This window comes from Thermobia domestica, chromosome 7 (genome assembly GCF_964235325.1).
Source record: "Thermobia domestica chromosome 7, izTheDome1.hap1.1, whole genome shotgun sequence".
NCBI classification, from domain to species: domain Eukaryota; kingdom Metazoa; phylum Arthropoda; class Insecta; order Zygentoma; family Lepismatidae; genus Thermobia; species Thermobia domestica.
In genome coordinates this window covers 258,998,014-259,022,727 of record NC_137460.1, presented here as the reverse complement: position 1 = coordinate 259,022,727, position 24,714 = coordinate 258,998,014, and the positions used below count along the sequence as shown (strand labels likewise).

Sequence of the window (24,714 nt, the reverse complement as noted above, 5' to 3'; positions counted from 1 at the left end):
GGATTAATATCAAAAACATCAATTTTGAAAAGTTTTTATCTATACTTCAAAGAATTTTGAACCTCTTTTCCTGTACAATTTTTATTTTCTTCTATAGAGCTCGCTTCCATTGTTGCAAAAGATTAATCCTGGCATGCTACAAGATCCATCAATGGTGTATTTTTCTTTAAAGTTACAGGATAACTATTTAGATTTGAAATTACTAGTCAGTTGTTTACGTCTAACCTTTGCTCAATAGTTTGTATTTGTCAAGTAAGCCATGGAGAAACGATACGAAGAAAGATGCAAAATCATCAATCTGTCTTTTGCTATTACCGCAGTAAATGTTTGAAAAAGTGGAACTAACTTAATGTGTTTGTCGATATAAAAAACAAAGCTTTTTGTCTTTGTCTAAGTATGAGTCGTGTGTTGTGATAAAATGTTTTCCTGTTTTCTGGTAATGTTGACTTCTTATGATTTTTAAATAGAGAGATAAGATTCTTTGTTAAATCGATTGTAACATATAAGCTTTTAAGCGAGTCTAAACCAAAAATAATTGGAATACATGATTTCCTTCTCATACAAAAGGAATGAGAGAACGTCGTTTCCCAACGCTGAATGATACCATTGCTACATATTTCAAGTTAATTTTATTTCATATCCCTTTAACCTCCGTTTTATGTAGTATTAATTGAACATCAGGAAGTAAATATTCGAAAGGCCAGATGGAAATGGTAGATCCGGTGTTCACTAGCAGTGTTCGTCTGTGAAATTTAGTGATTATTTATGGGCTTTGTTCTGTTATTAGAATTGCTTGATCTTTGACTCCTGAACAAGGGACGGCCCGACTCGCTTTTTGGACGTTTAAAATAGGCAGAAGCACAATACCTACGCTTTCTGCATTTTGCGAAGTCCAGTATTTAATCTTCTGTTGTGGATTTTGTTGGAGGTTTTGTGGTGTCCCGTTTTCCTCTATACTTCACCCCGTTCTAATAGTTTTTTTGTTTAATCGCTTATTCCCTTAATTCCCCTTTCTATTTTGGTTATGCAAACTGGTTTGTGCAACTATTAAATAGGGCTCTGCCGTTTAATTAGCCAGGGAAGAAAAATCGTTTTAAACAGTAGTTTTCAGCTTGTGTGGAGATTCTACGACGTTCAAGTTAGACTTCTGATCTTCTTTCTCTAGTTGTGGTGCTGATATTGAAGTATGTAATGTCGGACCGGGAGGATTATATTGAAAAATATAATTTTGTCTGCTAAATTTACATTAACTTGATCCTGTAATGATTCAAGAGACTGAGGTAGTGCATTTATGTATATACAAGTACAGTGCGACAATAATATACCGAATTGTTTTTTTTTTTTTTTTTTCTGCAATAGAGAAATGAAAACTGCACCTAAAGCAGATGTCTATGAGCTTCGTGGCTAAGCGGTTATCGTGCGCGCCTTTGGAGTGGGACACCCGTGTTCGATTCCCGGCGGGAGCTCACGTTTTTTGGATTCCACCTTAATCAGTATGTCCCGTCTCATATAGCCTCGCTGCTGAAAGGGATGTGAAACTCAAAATCAACTCAACTGAAAGTGTATGCATATCAAGTGGCTTGCGCAAATGTCAGTAGTCGAGCAGTAACAGAGTTACACATTATTATTATTATTATTATTATTATTATTAATAATAATAATAATAATAATAATAATAATAATAATAATAATATTGAATAGAATGTTGCATTTACGTTTTGTTACCTGAAGTTGAGAAAGTCAACTACAAATTCTCATGGGTAGTTATATAATGCCTATATGAAGCACTGTGTAGCATTTGAGTTTCGCAATACTTCGTAAAGGCAGTGAGTCTTTGAAGCATGCCGGTAAGACAGAAAATCGAGAAAACAATGCTGCACATGCAGAAGCCACGGATCAAGTTTTGTTGGTGACTAATTTTGGATTCCAATGGTCTCGCTATTCTCTCATTAAATTTTTAGTCGAATCCTTTGGGAGCAATTGTATGGAGAAGTAAAAAATTATGTAAAAGTATTGTAAATATGTGAAGACAAACATAAAAAAAAAGTTATCAAAAAAGTGAAGGCACAGTTATTGCTAACCATTCGCATTAAAATTGAAAACATTGCATATTAGCATAAGCTATGGTTTGTTTCATAGTTACTACGCCTAAAATAATAAAATAGATATTGTTGATTCGGTTAGACAAATGTAATATAATATTTCAGAGAATCATAAATTTTAAGTGATACAAGATTACGACGTTCAATAGTATAATAGTTATAGTAACGAACTAATAGTATACTAATTCAATAGTTTAATAGTATATTTGTGTGTTGTTGCTAAGTGTTAATGCAAGTAACTTGATAACGTCTTAACCTTTTAAAATCCCTTCCTTGTCAATTTTAAACTTACTGCCTTTTTCGTTTTATCTTCTATCTTGTTTTCCAATATTCTTGCCATTTAATACCTCATTTTCGACGTTATAACAAAAATATTAAATTCGATGGTACGAATAATTGAGTTAACGTCCCTTTCAGCAGCGAGGCTATATGAGACGAGACCTACTGACTAACATGGGATACTAACCGCATGAACTCCCACCGGGAATCGAACGCGGGTATCCCACCTGGTATGAATAATGTATCTTGTTTCGTGTTTCTTGTAGTCATATAATATTGTTCTCCCGCTGGTCTTGTAGCGAGCACGTGCCTCTTTGGTCACATGGTCTGATGGAAGTATTAATAAAATCTAAACTATTATAGTGGTTCGGATTCCACCTTAACATATAAGTCTCTGTCTCATACAGCCTTGGTGCTGAAAAGAAACACTAACCTTCATCGAACAAACAAACAGATATAACCCTACTTTAGTCTCGCCATTCCGTTTCAAAATGAAATGAAATCTTACAGTTAACGTCCCACGATTATGTCGTTACGTTAAGGGAGTCGATGATTAAGGCAAGTGAGTGACGATGGAGGAATTAGTGGAATGAGAATGTGGAAGGAAATGGGAGTACTCCGAGAGAACCCATGGAAACGATGTTGTCCACCACAAACTAGCTTCTCCGGGGATTGAATCAATGCGCTATTCCATTCGAAATCAAATGAAATTTCTAGTTTTACACCCCATGGTTATACTCTATAGCTTATAATAGACGTGTGATTAATGAGAGTGAATGATTATGAAATAATTGGTGGAAAGGAAATTTGAGGACCCAAGAAAGTCAACAGCATTAATCCATATGTTTCATTTGCTACAAAGTTAACTAGTGTTTAAAGCAGTTGCTCTAATCGCACTACTCACATTTACTCACTAAACTCGCATTATACACATTTTACACACAATATTCTTGTTTGTTTGTTAGTGTCTTCGTTTGTTAAAATTACTCGTTTTGCAAATGCCCAGTTGGTTTGGGTACTCACTTCTACGCGTCCAGTCAAGGTCGAGATATTGCATTCTAATGCCTCTGGGAATGTAGCTCTGTCTTCGACGCAACTTTTGGAAACGTATCAGGAAAGTAGCATCAATACTAAATTAGATATGAATGCATACTCGGTTTTCCTATGGCCCAGCTCGCATACGCCTTTTGTAGGGTAGACAAACAGGGGTGGGTGTGTGTGTGTGTGTGTGTGTGTGTGTGTGTGTGTGTGTGTGTGTGTGTGTGTGTGTGTGTGTGTGTGTGTGTGTATATATATATATATATATATATATATATATATATATATATATATATATATATATATATATATATATATATACCTGTTCTCTGCTTCAGTTAAATGTTCGTCCCATTGAGTCTTAAGTGATACCTTTTCATCATCAGTTTTTGAATCACTAACATCTCTTTTGAATTTGTCGCTATCATCACAAGTATCCTTATACAGTTTCTTGGAGAACAAATTAAATTCTGTATTAAATATATGCTGGTAGTAACTCAATTTGGCTATTTTTTGCTCTGGAATTCCTTCACTTTTACATGTATCAACAAACAACCTATACATGTGATTAACGTTAAGATCAGGGCTTAGATATTTTCGATTTGATCTTGCTTGGGAGTAATGACTTTCATAGCAAGGAAATAAATTAATATGGTCAATTACTTTTTCCCTCATATGAGGTGCTATCTTGTTTGTTGGAGAATGGTTCTGTCTTCTATCAGCTGGAATAATAGGACTTCTGGACAATGCTTTCTTTTCCATGATCACTCTCACTTTCTTTTCAGTAATGCTCAGTATGTTTAAATACATCGTTTTACAAACTGACACCGTTTCAGACACTCACTGGCAACGTGTACACGTAATTTTGTTTTCTTCTTCCTTCTTGCAGATTATTTCTCGGTCAATATCGTTCAATATTTTTCGCCTTCACTGTTGACACTATAAAGCTGTCTTTCTGATTCCAATCAAACGTCTTATCCCAAAATTTCTGATCTATAGTTAGTCGAGACTCGTGGTTTATTACCTCCTTACATCTCTTCCCGCAGTTACAGGCAGGACCTAAATTTTTCGATCTTACCTCCTCTTCCAATGTATTCTTCACCAGCTTCGTGGTTGTACTTTCCTTAGAAGTAGTTGGAATGTTAACATTAGGGACATGGTCATCTGAATTTATAAGATAAATTTAAAAAAAAAAAAAAAAAAAATAGTATACTTCGACACTATCTATTGTTTAAAAAAAAATGAAATTTTACTGCATTGATTGTTTCTTAATTTACACTTAATAATTTCAATTGGTAGGTTTTACATTCATTATTATGTTCCAATTAAATTAATAAATAATTAATAATTTGCAATCAAAATTTATCTTATTGCAAATAATTAAAGTACGTTGAGTAAAGTAATCCGATACATAATTAGTTATAGTAAATTGAAAGTAATCCGGTACAAAAATTTACTAAAGTACTCAGTACTAAAGTACTGAGTCCGATACATAATTAGTTTTACTAAATTTTGTAAATGTTAATCGTTACTTTTAATTCACTCAATACATGTTCAATAAGGTAAAACTAATTATTTTCGGCTATTAGTTATGTAGTCAACTAGACAATGTATATCAAAGTTCCTTTACATGACAGTTCTACGTACTTGCGGCCATTAAGGAATTAACTTGAAATAGCTGTATTCATAATAATCTCCGTGTGGTTGTATAAACAACAGTGAAAATGGTTTCCAGATTACAAATTCGAGATGCTTGAAATTTTAAAGAAAGTCTTAAAGGAATAATTATTATAAGAATACATTGAGGGACAGTGTTAATCAGTTTAGTTAATGAAATAAATTACATTAACAATGAAGAAAAAAGGCAAAAGTAACAACTAACCTGAATCTGAGGAACTGCAGGTATTTGGTACATATGTAAGTTGGATCCCTTGAAGAGTCACTTCCTAAAAAAGTCTTCAATCATTTTTTTCTGTTTCACATTCTGAATCTGTGGTGAGAGTTTCAGCTTCTGCTTTCTGTTGCACATGGTCAGATTCACGGTGTTCGGCCTTGTTTATACAAGATCCAAAATTTTACGAGACCTATCCATTACTTTTCCTTTATAGCAGAGCAAGGAAAAATTCCACTTCTTGCTTGTTACATTTCCTTTAAAAAAAAAAAAAAAAAAAAAAAATCAGCAGAACTATATTCTTATGTGGCTAAAAAATGAAAAAAAAAAAAAACGCTCACAAAGGTTGCCGCATACAGTACATTGTACATGTCACTTGTTGTCGGCAAGTGAAACAACAATCGAAACATTGATCGCCACTTGCATTTTGCTGAAACTTGAAGGGCGGATGTCCATATAAATCTTCATAGCATTTCAATAACGAGGTGAGAGTCCACTTACGCCTTTAGAACCCCAACATCAAGTGGACATCCGCTTTTGTACATCCCCAATAACTCTGAATCCAGTAGTACTACTGCCGCGAAAGCTAGATACACTGATAGGTCATTCTTTACTTAATAACAATGCGTAAAAATCTTAAAAACGCCAAAAATGGACACCCGCCCTTAGTGACCTAAGGTACGGAAATATATATTGCACTTTTTCACATTCGCTCTGTAGGTGTGTATGCTATTACATACATATGGCGTAGAAGTCAAAATTTAACATCCACGCCGCGTGTATGCAGAACCATCCACAAAGAAAATTATACATTTATGGGGTTAAAACAAAGGCGAAAACAATGTATTAGTGGCGGATTGTTGCCCGTGGCGCACAGATGAGAAAGGCGGTCAACGTGTTAAAGTTAGTGTGTCTTTTAGCACTCTTAAAGCATAGAGCCTCAAATTCAGTTTATGTATAGTTGCTTCTATATGGCTATTGCATCTGAAGTGCTCATCTATTATAATGCTTTAAAATCTTATGTCGTTGACTAGCTGTATAGATAGGTCCTTTAAATTTATTGTGGATTTCTTAGTATTTTTAGCATGTGATGAGTGGAAAAGTATATATTGTGTTTTCGTGTTGTTCAAGACTAACTGATTACTAGCAAACCAAAAGCGATTTTTGTTTGTTATGCCTTTGTACATTGTTACAAGAGATTTAATATCTCTTCTTTTGATAATGAAGAGCTTGATGAGTGTATACTTGTACGTGGGTGATTCAGAAAGTAATGCCTCCAAGCCCACTATTTGGCCAATACTTTGAACTGTTTATCACTAATGCACTGATGTTATATGCTAATAACGTAAATTATTATTATTATTATTATTATTATTATTATTATTATTATTATTATTATTATTATTATTATTATTATTATTATTATTATTATTGTTGTTGTTGTTGTAAGCTGTCAGATTTTAAGAGGAAGAAATCGTTGCGCTAGAACTTCTAATACGATGATCTATGTAGGAATAAATTACCTTAATCGATATACTTTTTCTTTGTTTCAGCTCGGAGATTTTGGATTAGTGCGACTGGGCACAGGCAATCAGCGAAGTCAAAGTGGCATATTGACATCTACTGTGGTGGGGACATCTGCCTACATGCCACCAGAGGCTTGGCGTGGAGATGTATCCCCAAAGATGGATACCTTCAGTTTTGGTGTTGTAAGTATTTGGTTTTCTTTGCATTTATTGCTTTTATATATTGTTATATCTGTCAAGGCCGTAGCTTCTTCACTTTGTAACAGTTTGACAAATGAGATTGAAGTCATAATTGCTGAATTCTCGCACGTTGTATTTCAAAAACATCCCTTTATTCCAAGTTTTCAGAAACTTTTCCAACAGCCCTCTTGTTACTAAAGAATTTGGTTTACCAAACTTCCTTTATATGTTTATCCATGTGTTCGTCTGAGAGGTTTACCAGACCTTCTTTATATGTTTATTCTATCCACGTGTCCGTCTGAGAGAGTTTACCAGACCGTTATAAGTTTATCCATGTGTACGTCTAAGAGAAGTTCACCAGACCTTCTTTATGTTTACTCTATCCATGTGTCCGTCTGAAAAAGTTTTACCAGACCTTTATAAGTTTACTCTATCCATGTGTCCGTCTGAGAGGTTTACCAGACCTTCTTTATATGTTTACTCTATCCATGTGTCCGTCTGAGAGAGGTTTACCAGACCTTCTTTATATGTTTCTCTATCCATGTGTCCGTCTGAGAGAGGTTTACCAGACCTTGTTTATATGTTTACTCTATCCATGTTTCCGTCTGAGAGAGGTTTACCAGACCTTTATATGTTTAATCTATCCATGTGTCCGTCTGAGAGAGGTTTACCAGACCTTTATATGTTTATCCATGTGTCCGTCTGAAAGAGGTTTACCAGACCTTCTTTACATGTTTACTCTATTCATGTGTCCGTCTGAGAGGTTTACCAGACCTTCTTTATATCGCAATGATTTTATAGGTAAAATGATGGTCCGGGCGACTTTTTCCCTTTATCAAATATTATTACAAAATAGAATAAATAAAATACAAAATGTTTCTGATTTAGTGTCTCCTCCTCAATGACCAAGTGAAGGAATATTGATTTGCTGGGTAGGTGAGGTTAGGATAACCATCTCAGCTCAAGGCAGCCTCGCAAGGTTTCAGTTGAAGATGGGATCCCTAGTCCAGTGCGACATAGGGTAAAGGAAGAGGTGTGCTCCTAGTCCACAGCGACATAGGAAGGTAATGGTTACGCGATTAGTTGGTCGACTAATACCAGGTCCCTCGGTGGTTGGGCTTTTATCTGCCCTCTTCGGGTCCTTTCGTGAGGTCCGTCTTCTTTCGGGATTCCTCGGTGTCTTCCGTGTCGGATTCTCGTCTGCTACTCTGTTTACAATCAATAACACGTGTTGTGTTGACATGTGCTTTTGTCATGATATGGACATGCTTTTGTCATGGTCCTTACACGCCCCACACTGGAAAAGAAAAAAAAAAACCTAGAAGATTATTTTTTAGAAAAATATACAATTGATATTAGTGAAAGTTATCTGCACAACACTGATATATTTGGAGATATATTTTTGTTTGTCTTAAGAAAACCTTTAGGCGTATTCAGTTCATTATTTAGTTCTTGTCCATTCCTAAAATACAATTATTTTCTTTTTATAATTGTCCAATTTTTAATTATAACAGTGCATGTCTAATTGGATCGAGAAGCCTAAATCTTTCGCTACCTTGCAGTTTGCTAAATATTAGGTATGAAACAAAATTCACTACCACTTCCGCTTTCTGTATTGAAAAAATATCACGTCATACAAACGAAACTTATTTTTACGCTGTATGCACGTGTCACTGCTACGTCTTTTGCAGATTAAACTTTTAAATTGTTTTGAGGAAAGAAACGTAAATGGTGACTAAGTCAAAATGTTGAAGTATTTCAACAGATTCATTATGTGTGGTTTCCTTTTATTTTTCAGGTATTATTGGAATTGCTGACTGGTCTTCCTCCTTATGACGACAACAGAGAGGGTCTTGATTTGGTACGAGCTTATTTTCTCTTTAAAATAAATTTGTATGTTTAATTATTTTTTTATTATTATTTTTGTGCAAACAGTGAATTTTAAAGGTTTTTTCTGTGTTTCTCCGCCTCAGATTTACAATTCTTTTCTTCTGCTATATACCCTTTAGTGTCCGCAGCATGTGAAGTGAGGTACTTCAATATTTAAATGTAATTATCACTCATCATTGTTCTATCATTACTGACATATATCATCTGCTGCTCAAATTGAAAATCTTCCACGCACCACGGTGCCCTGTCGGCGCACAGTAATCCTGAAACGTGACCAAAACTCCTCCCTCCCCCCATAAACTAAAGTTTGGATTTGGAGACCTTTTTTAAGACCTTAAAAAATGAAATGAAATCTTTGAGTTTTACGTCCCACGGTTATGCCGGTTATGCTAAAGGAGACGATGATTATGAGAAATGAATGAAATGGTGGAATGAAGAAAGTGGGAGGAAACGGGAGAACCCCGAGAAAACCCACGAGCACGGTGTTTGTCCATCACAAAGTCCACACGGCGCGAGCTGGAATCGAACCAGGGACCGCAAGCACCGGAGGTGAACGCTCTACCACTGAGCCACCGCGCCCCCCTATTTTAAGACAAACAGTCAAGTTGCTTACCTTTATCGTCAGAAACAACCGTTTTTGAGAGCCCAATGCACATGCCTGGCTATCGAAATCTGTTTCAATCCGAGCATCAAACTAGTCACGTCAGATATCAGTCACAGTACAATTAAAAGCAGATTTTAATCTCGCTCCACTCCCTTCTGTTTGTAGGATTTTTTTTTTTTTAATGCAGACAAGAACTGAAAGAAAGGGGGGGGGGACTAAATAAAATGCAGCAAAATTTGATTGCTATTAAATTATTGGTGCATTGACAATATTGTTTTTCATCCTTCTCAGTTGAAATCGCAAACAGTAAAATACGCAGGACTGAGAAGTCGCACGAGGTCTCACTCTCAGCTTTTTCCGACTTTCATTCTTCATTTATATAAACAAAATGTAGCTGATTTCACTTGCTTCATTATGTTTTATCCATGTTTTTGTACGACTGTGCGTAAATTTAACTTTGCACATGCACTGCAAGCTTTCTTTTCGTTTGTTGTGAAATCAATAAAAATATTCAAAGATGAAGTAAAAAAAAAAAAACTATTTTGCCATTAATTTATCTAAAATTCAAAGTTAGTGACCTGGAAAACCCGTGAATACCGATTAAAAAAAAAAAAAAATGAATTATCTTCATTTTAAGGCCTCCATATTGGATCTGGCATTTTATTTTCAAAATGATATGAAATTCGGAAACAGCGATCCCGGAAATCCACCAATACCAGTTTGTATTGAAATCAAATTAATTTTCATTGTCTGCCATTTTGTTTTCGTTTTCAGTAATTTTCAAAAAGAAAAATGAAATTAGACATCAACATTCTAAAGAAAGATTTTGGATATTAGAAGCACTGTGCGGCGTGAAAACTGTTCATTGTAATACAATAAAACATGTCTATTTTGGTCATCATAGATTTAATTGAAAAGTGGCCAATTTACCAAAAATAAAAAGTATTTTAAAACAAACACTGTTATAGGTCGTGCTTCAACCACTTGTATGGCAGTTACTCATTATTATCTACATAAGTAATTTAATCTTCTAATAAATAAAATAAAGAATGTTCGTATGTTTGTCTGTCTATGTGCGGCCCAGGGACCAGACGAGTGGACCGAGAGTTACCAAAATTTGGTCACCGATACCTTGGCCCAGGCCCCAAATCAAGACGAAAGCGTTTTTAATTTCGAACCAGGGGGTCTCAGGGGGAAGAGTTTACCGGGACGGGCCTGGGACCAGACAAGTTGACTGAGAGTTACCAAATTTTGGTCCGGATACCTTGGTTCAGGCCCCAGAGAAAGGCGAAGCGTTTTTGTCAAAATTCTAACCAGGGGGTCTCAAGGAGCGTTTACCGGGACATGTAAAAATAGTACAAAATGACCGATATTAGTGTCGAATTCATAGTTTACCAGGTCGCTGACAAGTAAAGGGTCCAAATGGATTAATCGAGTTGCGGGATGAGACAGTGCGCCTGATAGAGGATGTGAAAATATGTGTATGTGCAAAGTTATAGAGGCTGAGTGCCATAAGAAACGGAGGGGGGAGGGAGTCAAAGTTGGTGGGGAAGGCTATGTTATGTTATTGAAATACATAAAATAAACTGTTGAATTGTAAAAATAGTGAAAGATAGGCAATGCAAACGGTGGTAGCTTCTTATATTGGCAAAAGAAGAATGGGCAGAGTAGATCACGAACCTCCGCCGCCATCGTGAAATCCGCCATTTTTAAATATGTGATATTTTTTGAAATGGAAAGGTAGTCATGTGATATATCAATTAGGGCCAATATGTTCTCAAAATGTCAATTATGAACTTTATTGGTCATTATCTGCACTTATTTTGAAGATTTAAGATCATCTTTATAGTTATTTACGAAAATCTAGGACACTGATACTAGTATGTTGAAAGTCTGGATTTGTACGAAAACACATGTATGTTAAACATATGTACAAGCCAAGAAAATGAACAGTGAAATTTGATATTTAAGTTCTATATTATTACATTATTATTTATGACATTACTTTGAATTTGCTCATATAGTGCCGAAGATAACTGTTTCGGTCTAGAAGAACTGCTTTCGTTTGTTTTTTTGTTGTTTTTTTCTTCTTTCTTTCTTGCGCTTTTGGTCGAAAACAATGTGGAGTTTATATATATATATATATAGCTACCTTTTGTTAATGACATACTTACTGATATAGACCATAACATAATAATAAAATCTGATAGATTAGAACGCAATTATTACGTACTGTGCGTAAACCAGTATATTTTTCACCACTTTTTATATTTTTCAATCAACTTTCTTTGTCCACCTTCGTAAGCAATAGCAACTTGGGATGAGCGTAGCATGTGGTATCTAATTGAAAAGTGAACTACTACAGTCGAATACAGGAATGAAATTGTAGCGGAAAAAAGATTATCGGCTTAGATGGCTTTCTTGAGTATCTATCGTGGCGCATTATGTTTGATCGGTTTGTATGAAATATGAATCCTTCGATTATTGTGACAATGTTGATTCGCGAGTTCGGAACTTGCAATGATCTGTCGTCGGATCACACAATAATTGTGTCTTGTGCCAATATTGTCACAATAATCGAAGGATTCATATTTCATACAAACCGATCAAACATAATGCGCCACGATAGATACTCAAGAAAGCCATCTAAGCCGATAATCTTTTTTCCGCTACAATTTCATTCCTGTATTCGACTGTAGTAGTTCACTTTTCAATTAGATACCACATGCTACGCTCATCCCAAGTTGCTATTGCTTACGAAGGTGGACAAAGAAAGTTGATTGAAAAATATAAAAAGTGGTGAAAAATATACTGGTTTACGCACAGTACGTAATAATTGCGTTCTAATCTATCAGATTTTATTATTATGTTATGGTCTATATCAGTAAGTATGTCATTAACAAAAGGTAGCTATATATATATATATATATAAACTCCACATTGTTTTCGACCAAAAGCGCAAGAAAGAAAGAAGAAAAAAACAACAAAAAAACAAACGAAAGCAGTTCTTCTAGACCGAAACAGTTATCTTCGGCACTATATGAGCAAATTCAAAGTAATGTCATAAATAATAATGTAATAATATAGAACTTAAATATCAAATTTCACTGTTCATTTTCTTGGCTTGTACATATGTTTAACATACATGTGTTTTCGTACAAATCCAGACTTTCAACATACTAGTATCAGTGTCCTAGATTTTCGTAAATAACTATAAAGATGATCTTAAATCTTCAAAATAAGTGCAGATAATGACCAATAAAGTTCATAATTGACATTTTGAGAACATATTGGCCCTAATTGATATATCACATGACTACCTTTCCATTTCAAAATATATCACATATTTAAAAATGGCGGATTTCACGATGGCGGCGGAGGTTCGTGATCTACTCTGCCCATTCTTCTTTTGCCAATATAAGAAGCTACCGCCGTTTGCATTGCCTATCTTTCACTATTTTTACAATTCAAGTTTATTTTATGTATTTCAATAACATAACATAGCCTTTCCCCACCAACTTTGACTCCCTCCCCCTCCGTTTCTTATGGCGCTCAGCCTCTATAACTTTGCACATACACATATTTTCACATCCTCTATCAGGTGCACTATGTCTCATCCCTCAACTCGATTCATCTATTTGGACCCTTTAGTTGTGAGATCAGTGGTGACAATTCCATTAGCGATGACTTGCAAAGTTAGTTACCATTGTATGCGAGTCGTTGGTCAGCGGAAAGGGGGGAATACCAAGACATGTAAAAAAAAATAGCCCAAATGACCGATATTAGTTTCAAATCCATGGTTTACGTAAAAATGAATGGTGATACTCCCACAGGCGTTGACTTCCAAATACAGCCCCCATGCGAAGAATGGGTATATTCAGCTAGTATATAATAAAAAGAATATTTATTAAATATAGATACACTGTATGTAATATCTTTGTAAGTGTGGCATTTGCACAATATGATTTAAATGTTGTAATTAAAACACGTTGATTATATGTGAAACGCAGTGACACATTTTTTATTATTTTCTCTCTTTCACTTAATGACGATAGATGCAGTTAACATCGTCAATCCAAGAGAATAGTCTACTCTTCTAAGTAGCAGAACTCTGAAAGCATTTAGAAATAACACATTATACATTAGAATAACAAGCACCATAACGAAAGAAAGTCTTCTATTGTAATGTTTCTATTTTTTTATACACTGTTCCATGAATCCGATTGTCATTTGTTGTAAATTTTCTGCAAACGTCGTAGAAGGGAAAAATCGAACACTTAATGAAGATAAAAGTGCATCCAATCTGTCTGGACTCAACTACCGAATGAATGGAAGATTATTTAGACTCCGATCTGTTCGAAGACAATTTCCGACGATAAAATTAAGAACAGTAGTCATTATCGCAGCCTCCTATAATTTTAGATTGTTACTTTCAATGGACAGGTTTATTAACCTCCCGAAATATACAACTGAAAAAAAAAAAAAAAGTTTGTAAGAAATGAAGCGCACGTAAATGCCAAACAGAATACAGGTGAATTTAACATTTAACACCATAAGAAAAATGTTACTTCAATGCAACCAGGTTTTAAGATTAAAGGTCGCCGAAAGAGTAATAAAATTGGAAGGGAACGAAATTTCAGATCTGAATCCAATAGTCAGATCAGAGAGTTCGGTAGCCATTTTTTTCGAGAGCGAACCAAGTAAAGCCCAAATACTTATCGCCAAATTGATTGTCAATAGTAACCTAGCGACCAGAAGTTTTGCATTCTCTCTTGTAAGAAAATCTGTCTTCCACAGAAATCAAGCGACGTTAATAGTTTTACTGTACGAACAATCCATTCCAGTGTTCTATATCCTTTCTCACTCAGAAAAGAAAATAATAATGTGAGGTAGTGAATATGTATGATGTGGTTCAGGTACATCCCCCTCTCCCTGCCAATATAACTATTTGACGTAGTGACTTAATAATAATAATCATAGGTATTCAGCCCTTATTGGCAGGTCACTTGCCGCAGCTAATAAGCTTCCATGCCCCACGGTCTTCCGCTAACCTCTTCGTCTTCACGTGTGATCTTTCTGTTTTTATATCGTCCATCAGTTGTAGTCTTCTTCGCCCTCTCCCTCTCTTTCCTGCCACCATACCCTCTAGCACATCTCTCATGATACAGTTTCTTCTCAGGCAGTGTCCCAACCAGTTTCTCTTTCTCTTCTCAATAATACCTACAAGTGTTCTTTTCTTCCTCACCATTTCTAACACCCTCTCATTCGTCTTCCGCTTGACCCAACTAATTCTTTCTATTCTTCTCCACACCCACATTTCGAAGGCTTCCAGTCGTTTTTCATCACTTTTACGTAATGTCAATGTTTCCGCCTCATACAGTAAAACACTCCATACGAAGCATTTTATAAGTCTTTTTCTCAGCTCTTTATTCAAGGTCCCAGAAAGCAAATTTTCCTTTCTCTTAAAGGCTTCTTTCACTATTCCTATTCTTGCTTTTATTTCATGTTCACACTTCATGTCATTACTAAGAATACTACCCAGATATCAAAAACTCTTCACTTGTTCTAGTTTCTCCCCTTCCACTTTTATATTTGACACAGACCCCTTCGTTCCAATCACCATGGCTTTTGTCTTTCTCACATTTATTTTCATCCCATATTCTTCAAAGCCCTTCTTCAAGTTTTCTAACATGCTATTGATTTTCTTTTCAGATTCTGCAACAAGCGCCATATCGTTTGCAAATCTTATACATCTAATCATTCTACTCCTATCGAAATGCCGTCTTCATCATGTTGGCTTGTTTTCACTATCTCTTCTAAATAAATATTAAATAATGTTGGCGAGAGAAGCATCCTTCTCGAACCCCCTTCCAATTGCACTTTCCTCTGAAATTTCCTCGCCAAACCCTAACACTTACTTGTTGGTTCATGTATAAGTTTCTTATGAGTCTTCTATCTTTCCATTCCAATCCAATATTTGCAGCAGAATTTTAGCTACATAATAATGAGATGTGACACTAATAGTTCTATAATCTTCACATCTCTTTGGGTTTGATTTCTTAGCCATCGGTATCACGATCGTCTTCAGGAAATCTTTCGGCCACTCTCCTGTTTCATATATTTCATACAGAGTTCGAACAATTCTTTCTTTCACTTGTCTCCCATATTTTTAATGAATTCGATTGTTGGTATATTATCTATCCCGGTTACCTTTCCATTCGTAACCTCAGATATAGCCTTTTCAAGCTCATCCCGAAGAATCGTAAACCCTTTATCATCCTAACCTACTTCATTTTGTACTTCAACATTTAGGCTACACGGTCTATCCCTACTCTCATATAAGTCTTCAACATACTCTTTCCACCTTCCTATGACCTCGCTTCTCTCGCTGACTACCTTCTCATTATTATTTTCTACTGTCATCGTAATAGCTCCTTGTTTCCTCTGGAATCTATATATTAATAGCGGTGTCTGAACGAAAAACTACAGATCCAAATTGAAAGTAACCGTGTTTGTGACTCTTAATCTCTTGAACCACCCGACCGATCTCGATCAAATTTTTGACGTAGATGGAGTTCTGGCCTGGGAGTGTTTTTAGCTATTCACTTTGACGGTAGAACTATGGGAATCATAAAAACAAAAGTTAATAACTTTTGAACCAAACGACCAATCTCGATCAAATTTTCAGCATATATGACGTTCGTGCCTGGGATGGGTTGTACTATTTCACTTTGACGGAACAACGTAGGGTTTGGGTTGGAGGGGGAGATATACAAAAATCAATAAATATAAAAATAAAAGTGACCATGTTCGTGAGTTAATAAATCTTAAACCATCTGATTGATCTCAATGAAATTTTCAACATGATGAAGTTCGAACCTGGGAAGTTTCTTATTGTTTCATTTTGACGGTAAACCGTAGGGGGGGGGGAGATGGTAAATATATGAAAATGGATAAAACTTAATAACTCTTGAACCACACGACCGATTTCGATCAAACTTTCAACATAGATAAGGTTCGGACCTGGGATGTTCTCTTTATTTTACTGTGACGGCACAATGTAGGGGAGGGGAAGGGGACACATATATGTAAAAAATAAATAAATCAATCAATCAAATGTTCAATATACATGACATTCGGTCGTGGGATAATTTTTATCATTTAACTTGGACGATGCAGCGTAGGGTTGGGGGAGGAGGAGATGATAAAATTTTCAACCACCTGACTGATCTCGATCAAATTTTCATCAACCTTGATTAAGTTCGAATCTGAGATGGTTTTTGTCATATCACTTTCATTTGTAACTTACGGGAGGGGGGAGAGACATTTGAAAATGATCGAAAATGACCGATATTAATGCCAAGTCTATAGTTTTTGGGGTCGCTGATATGAACAATGATACTTCCGATGCCGTGTCCCGCAACATAAGGAGGGGAGAGGGATATATAAAAGACACCGAAAATGACCAATATCAAAGAGTGCTTTAGTAATAGTAAATTTTTCGTTAATTTAACCCAGTGAAGTCGGGGTGCGTCTTAGATTCGAGGACGTCTTAAATTCGAGTAATAATCGAGAAATTCTTAATTAAAGATATTATTAACGTGTTATTTAAACTTCTTTGCCAGAATGTCCTGTGCGGGTTTGCTAGTTCCATTTCACCTCCTTGTACATTTCCTCATATTTTCCAACTCTTTCTAATTCTTCAATGTCCACACATTTTCTTTTGCAAAACTCTATCCTTGCTCTGTCAGTTTCCCTTCGTAACTCATTGTTTAATTTGCAGTACATCTTTCTGCCCTCTTCTGTACCAACCTGTTTCGACGTCTTTCTTTCCGTCATTTTCTGTGACATCTGTTCTATAACCCATGGTTTCTTGGCCGTTTTTGTTCGCGGTAACCTACTGCTTCTTCTGCAGCCTTCTGTATGGAAAGTTGAATATGTTCCCACCGTCCGCTACTACCTGCGCCTATCCTTTTCTCATTTGAATATTTTTCTTCAAATTTTTCAACCAAAAGATTTCTCACTTCCTTGTTTTTCAACTTTCCAGTATTCAACACTTTGTAGCATGTTTTTCTTCTGTCTACATTTTTCACTTGAATATTTACTTCGGCCAGCACAAGATCATGATCAGAGAAAATGCACGCCCCGGGAAGGGTCTTCGCGTTCTTCAAGCTATTCCGATACCTGTTCTGAATCATAATATAGTCTATCTGATATTTTTTGCCGTCTATTGAGGATTTCCACGTATATCTTCTTCTCTTGTGCTGATCGAACCAAGTGTTTCTTAATTACTAGTGAATACTGTCTACAGAAATTCACCAGTCCGTCTCCCGTTTCATTTCTTTCCTAAACCATACTTGCCTATAATACTACCTTCCTGTTTTTCGTCCACAATTGCATTGAAATCTCCCATTACAAAAACGTATGCACCCGTCTTCTTCTTGTCTATAATTTCTTCTGTTTTCTCATAATTTTCTTCTACTTCTTCAGTTGTATGCAAAGTCTTCGGTGCGTATGTCTGAATCCTTAATAATAAAATTGACTTGTTATACTTGTATACACAAAATGCCAGAAAAATAACGAAACTTTTAAAATTAAACAAAATGAATTAGGTATTTTACCGACTGTACCTCTTTTTATTCAAAATACATCCCTTCCGCATCAATACACCGCTGGGGATGTTCAACCAATTATTGTGTGCCACAATGTGTAATGAAACAAAATATTTAATTGAATTTTAAAATCTGTATAAAACAGGCACTGTATGAAGTGGAGGCAGTTTGAATATTCTTTAGGATTCATAATCCAATGGAAAATTTAGAGTGCCTTGACTTCTACAATGCAAATGACCGGCTATGACTTCTAGAACTAGGAAGACTCAGAAAGAATGTGCAAGAATGTTGACATGACGGAAAAATCATATAAATACTACCGGATTCTCTTCCGGGTAGAGGAAGTTCTATTTTGACGTCGAAACTCTGCAAGTCAGATTATTCATAATTAGTTTGTTGCTCCGTCATTCTGTCCATCAGAGGTTCTGCTCGTCATCGTTACCAAAAGTAAGTGATTATGCATTGTCTTCTCTAGTCTTTAAGTCATACCAGTCCATAGCATGCTCTGTGATTATTCAATTATTCAAGATTAGTTCATTAAATTCTTATTCTAAATTATTTCTGTGTTATCGAATTTTATCTTTGAATTTCTACTCCCATGTTTTTAACTAATTCTGAGCTACGGTATCTACGCCCCCAAGACGCATTAATTTAAATTACTTCTTGGAGGAACTGGGTGGATGTTAAGGCCATTCAGTAGTTTTCATGTATGAGAATTGTTCGGGGCTCGTAACCCAAACTAAAGGTCTCCGTTCGACATGTCTCCGGAAGTTTCTAACTGCCTTTTACGTCAAAAATCCGGTCATGTTTAAGGTAGATTGCGAACCTATTTTTAAGGTTTTAGCATGGTGGAGTGCGCGGTCTTTTGGATAGTGCTACAAGCTATTTTGTATGTTGAAATTCACTGTTCAAGTTGATTTCGGTATTGTAATGTTTCTCCAAGCGCGGGAGTGTGCAATCATATTTCAAAGTGTATTTAAACGCTAAGGTTGTATTTAAGGTGGTTTAGGAATTTAAGGTTATATTACATAGAGTACAATGTTATATTAGTTATTTAAGTTAAAAGGTTCTTTTTCTTACCTTATTTTGCTCATGCCCATTGATGAGTTAACAGAATTGTTAGATGACATACATTTACATGTAGTGAAATTAAAGAAAAAGTCAGCGCAAACGCAAACAAGATTTCCACATAAATATAATACTAGGCTAAACAGCAAAATGAATCAGGGAACGAATACAGAAACTCCGTCAAACAATTCGGTGAAGGTTGAAATTGCTCGAGATTTGTTGCCTATTCCGAGGTTCGATGTCAAAAGTGGTGATGATATACGTTTATTTATGGAAGAATATGATGACGTATGTAGGATCAATGGTTGGGACGAAACTAAGAAAAAGGAAATGTTACCTTTAGCATTTACAGGGCAATTTAGAGTGAGGTTTTTAAATTTCAGTCCACGACGTGTACCTTTAACTATCGAAATATCGGTGTTGTTTTATCGTTAAAATTTTTCGTCAGCAGTAAAATCAAAGCTAATGATATTTTTTGACCGATTCAGTGGTCCACGGTTTCTGTTCAACTAACCGCCAACAAGTTTGTCCTACGAATTTTCTGTTTGATGTGGTTTTGCTTTTAATTTTCATTGTAAGTTTCATTCATGAATATGTGTATTTCTTTCTATTATTCTTTAAAAAACAATATTTTAGTTTAACGTCCCATGATTATGCCTATTAGGCTAAGGGAGACGGATGATTAAGACAAGTGAATGATGATGGAAGGATTAGTGAATGGAATGAGAATATTGGAGGAAACGGGAGTACCCCGAGAAAACACATGGACACAATGTTGCCCAGCACAAACTTACTTGGTCGGATATCGAACCAGGGACTCCACGAACCAGAGGTTAGTACTCTATCACTGAGCCACCGTAGCCCCTTCTGTTATTTTTAATAAATGTTCCATGTGTAAAGTAGGGTATAAGTAGAGACGAAAATTTTTCGCTGATGCGATATGTTGAAATGTTAAAAAGAAAAAATAAATAAATAAATAAATAAATGCGTTTATGTTTCAGGAAACCACAAAGTTTTCGTTTCAGAGCCAGAAATCACGTTTATATATCGCGAAGTTTTGAGAAATTCGACGTTAAATGTGAATGAAAACGAAGAAAGTTGAATTCTTGCTAATTATTACAAATAATAACTAAAAAGCGCATTCCCTATATTATTTAACTTTAAAAAATCGTTGCATTTTACCGAAAACGTGCACGAAGTTTTGAACAGGCAGGCTAAGGAAGTTGACATTATATAATTGTTAAACAGTGTAAAAGTTAACCACAGGTCTTTTGCTGACAGCTCGTTACGTTCAATATGGTTACCAGTCTCGAATCTCGATGCCGAGAGATTCATTTCTAAGTATAATATGATTGTTACTGACAAGAGAACAAATTTAAAAGAAGAATCGGTCATGTCTTGCTGCATGTTATCCTTTAACTAAGGATGAGGTTAGAGGAAGTGTTTAAATTTTTGCATTAATTTCTATATTTCCATGAATATATTAGCTAGAATGTGCACCTAATGAAGGTATATCCTCATTTTTGTATTAGATACACCTTACTACCAAAAATATACTATTTATAAATACCATATTTCTTTAAAAGAAAAAAAATCTTGTGCTATATTTAAAAAGAATAAATGCATAAATTGTGATAGTTAATGCTACAAAATATCAAAATTGTTGCGATCGTCTCTAGTATAAGGAACCGGGGGATATACACATGCTGGATAATTGTGTACCGCTTTAGGCTTACCAAAAGACAGCCCTACTGCTATCTCCAGGAAAATAGTTCCGTTTCCACCTTCAAAAAACGCATCAGCTTTCTGGTTATCGATTAATAATTAAATAAATAAATAATAATAATAATAATATATTTCTCACTTAGGTCACTCACATTCAGGAAATCTGTGATGACACTATATCTCCATTGTTGGACACGAAGGCTGGTAACTGGGGCGGTGATTTCATTGTGGCGGAACTTTTGTACCAGCTTTCTTTGAAGTGTTTGGAGGAAAAAAGAAAACGACCAACTATGGTGGATGTCCTTCTGACGTTGGAGAAAATAGAAAATGAGATCGGTAAGTGACAATTATAGAATGCGAGTTTTCGAAGGGAATTATAGTCAGAATATCATAGAATACTTTTGGAAGCTCATATGCCTGTGCATAAGATATAAGTGAAAAAGAGTGCGTGAAATATTATTATACGCTGTGTTAGTGTTGATGTAGTAAAGTCTTACAGGAAAATTGTAGGTGATCATTTATACTGCTTTGGTGACGCAATAAACAACTTTCGAATGATGAAACAATTAAGTTGTAGGGTAGAGCGTTCAAAACTTAATAGAAAAATCACACTCTTTCTTCACTAGTTTCTACCAGTAGTTAACCAGCTGTGCATTTAAAATTCATTTCTGTATGGATATCCACTATGCATACTACTGTCATAAGACAAGACTGTTTATCCTCTCGTCATTTACCATTTCTTTCTTCTCGAAAAGAAACCACGGTGATTCGAAAGGTAAGTTTTGTTTATTAATGCATTTAGTATATATTATTAAAGATGTTTACGAAATGTACTTATATTTCTACCTTGAGTATCACATATGTAAAATAAGGACAAATTAAATTGAGATATTCCATGGTCAATGGACCATCAGCAGAACATGAAAAGATGCCTAAAAGGAAGAAAACGTGAAAATAATAAAATAGCAAGCTGTGAGTGTGATGCAGTTACTTTCGTATGGATTTACCCATTTTTTAAAATTACTGAATCTTAAGTATGGTTTTGAGCTGAAAATTATCACAAGTGATCTAATGTGCACGCAAAAGTATTCCTAGCAATAATTAACTTGGCACTTCGTGACTCGTGCGGCCGTCGTATGACCTGAAACCATCCCTGATACGTTTTTGAAGAAAACAGCTAATAGGTGTAGAGTTGTTGGCCTTTGATAAAGAGTAATCGTTGGATTTCATCTCAGTGGGTTGTCCAAATAGTCAACAGGCGCTAAATTGTATAGACTCAAATCTACTGTATTCTAATGGACAAACACAGTGTGTGTGGGTTTTATCGGGGTTCTCCCGTTTCCTCTCACTTTCTTCATTCCACCACTTCATTCATTTCTCATCATCACACTCTCCTTTAGCCTAGCCGGCATAACCTTGGGACGTAAAACTTAAAGATTTCATTTTTAAAAAAAAAAAATCTACTGTATCATTTGTGCTTGTAATAGGGAGAGGAATAGTGTTGGAATGCCGAACATTGGGACTAACGAAAATTCAAGCCAGCAGAACCCTGAAACTTGAAATGATCAAAAACAGGATAGCGAATGGCCGTCATAAGACAGTTTCTGCAGCTCCATTGAAACGTTGCTAACGGAAACCCAGCAGCTAAAATAATCCAGGCAGAGCAGCGTCACATAACTCAGATCATGCAAATCAGTGAAGTGGTATATGGCCTATCGCATCTTGACACTGGAGCAGTGGGAATTACTTCTGGAAGTTACAAGTCGAAAGTCACATGTACGTATTACGATATGCGTTCACTGATAGTGTTTCGTGGTAGCATGGGTTTAAAGTCATACTGTAAAATTCTAGACATGAAATGCTCCCAATTGTAGCGTTTCTAGTGAAAGGACCTCTGTTACTTCTAGGATGACAGCGCCAGGTATTATGCTGCTGTTGCTAGTATGCAATGGGATGAATAGAAACAACGTGAATTGCGTGGATTGGTATGAACAGTCAGGGGCGGCAACTAGGGGGGGGGGGGCAGTTGGTCCCTTTTTTTTTTAACTGGCCCCTTAATGTATATAGTTTCATTTGGAAATGTAAAGTTCTTGTATGTCTTACTGGTTCATAGAAAAAATATGGTGCCATATAATATTTGCCGTTGCATGAATACGTATTGGTTATTTGTCTTCGCATGAAGTTAAGAAACCTACAGGAATTGCGTTTTAATTGGAATTCAAAGCAGTTAATATTGCAATTGCATATTTCTTTAAATGTCGTAGCATATGCTTGTAGTGTTTAGTGTCTTTCATTTTCTAAGAGTAAAATATATTTAATGGCATGTGTGGAATTAAAAATATAAGTTGTTCATTAATCTCCAGTTTCAATGTAAGTTTTACAAAACAAACCTCAGTATTCATTACTATGATTAATATTATCCTTTCTGTTTATTTGCTTGTATAAATATGTTATTAAACAATCTGGTTACACAATTTTCCAGACAGAATTTTAAGATGTTCATGAGCAAGGAATCAAATGTCTTCTTATACCTTCGTTGTTTAAGAGTACAAAGGGCTAGCACTTACTTGCGTTGCTTTTGTCAATTTACTTACTAAAATATGAAATATGATATATGGTATTGTAAGTTCAAAAATTAGTATCCTATTAGTTATACAACCTTTTGTCGAACAAAGTGATAGAAATAACCAGGAAAAGTAACATTGATATACAAATATTCAGATCATGCCTTGCACCCTCCCCTCCACTTTTAACGTCCAATCGCTACCACTGTGAACAGGACACTGACTTCACCTCTGTGGCACCTTTGAAACGAGTTAGATCGGTGGATAATACATTGGGGAGATGCGACTATTTCTATTGCTTATCTGTCTGAGATATTGCATTAAATATGTCGAAATATACTCTAACAAGCTACCGACAGTGCCTTAGAAGGTGACTACTGTTATAGCATCAGGGGGTGACACCACCAGAGGTTAACAACGTAAGAAACTCAAGACAGTTATTTCGGGTATATACCCAGTTAATTTTTGGTACATAGTGTATGAACACGTGGACAAACTGAGTTCCTGGGGCCGCGATGACTCAGTGGTAGAGCGTTCACTTTTGGTGTGTTGGGTCCCTGGTTCGATCTCTGCTCGTGCTAAGTGGATTTTGTGGTGGACAAACACCGTGTGCATTGATTTTCTCGGGGTTCTTCCGTTTCCTCCCACTTTCTTCATTCCATCCTTGAACTAATTTCTAGTCATCACCGTCTCCTTTAGCCTAGCCGGTATAACTGTGGGACGTAAAACTCAAAGATTTCATTTCATATCATTTCAAACTGAGTTCCTGGTTCACAGATGCAGATGAATCATACATAATTAAAGTAACAAAGATTTCATCCCCTTGAAGTTGGCAACAGTTTGACGTAAATTTTTGGAATATAATTTTCTACAAAGATGGAAGACCGTTTGGGATTCAGTTATAAATGAAAAGATACAGTTTATGATGACCATTACAGTTTTACAGGGTTCCTACTGATCTGGAGAAATGTATTTCCCTGACTTTCAGCAGGAAATTCCCTGACTTTCAACACAGGTTTTGGATGACTTTGATATATAAATACATAATAAATAACGGTGAATATTTATGAGAACATTTATTCTATAGAGTAATCAATTCCTCATACGTACATTCCAGTTACCACTCATAAAAATCTGAGCAACGTCCCATACTGTGATCATTAATGGTTGGCTAAGCTGAAATTGGTGTACAATTAATGTTAGAAAAAATACATTTTTTTTAAATTTCCCTGACT

The 24,714-nt window shown here is 35.6% G+C and overlaps 1 protein-coding gene across 2 annotated transcripts in view; it reads left to right on the top strand.

Annotated features, from left to right (window-relative positions):
• LOC145690854 (interleukin-1 receptor-associated kinase 4-like) overlaps positions 1-24,714 on the top strand; it is a 119,300-nt gene that overhangs the window by 79,736 nt on the left and 14,850 nt on the right. For both annotated transcript variants that reach the window (XM_081766221.1, XM_081766220.1), the window contains exons 7-9: positions 6,864-7,019; positions 8,815-8,877; positions 21,059-21,251. In XM_081766221.1, coding sequence (XP_081622347.1) covers positions 6,864-7,019; positions 8,815-8,877; positions 21,059-21,251 — 412 coding nt within the window. The remainder of the gene's footprint in view (positions 1-6,863; positions 7,020-8,814; positions 8,878-21,058; positions 21,252-24,714) is intronic.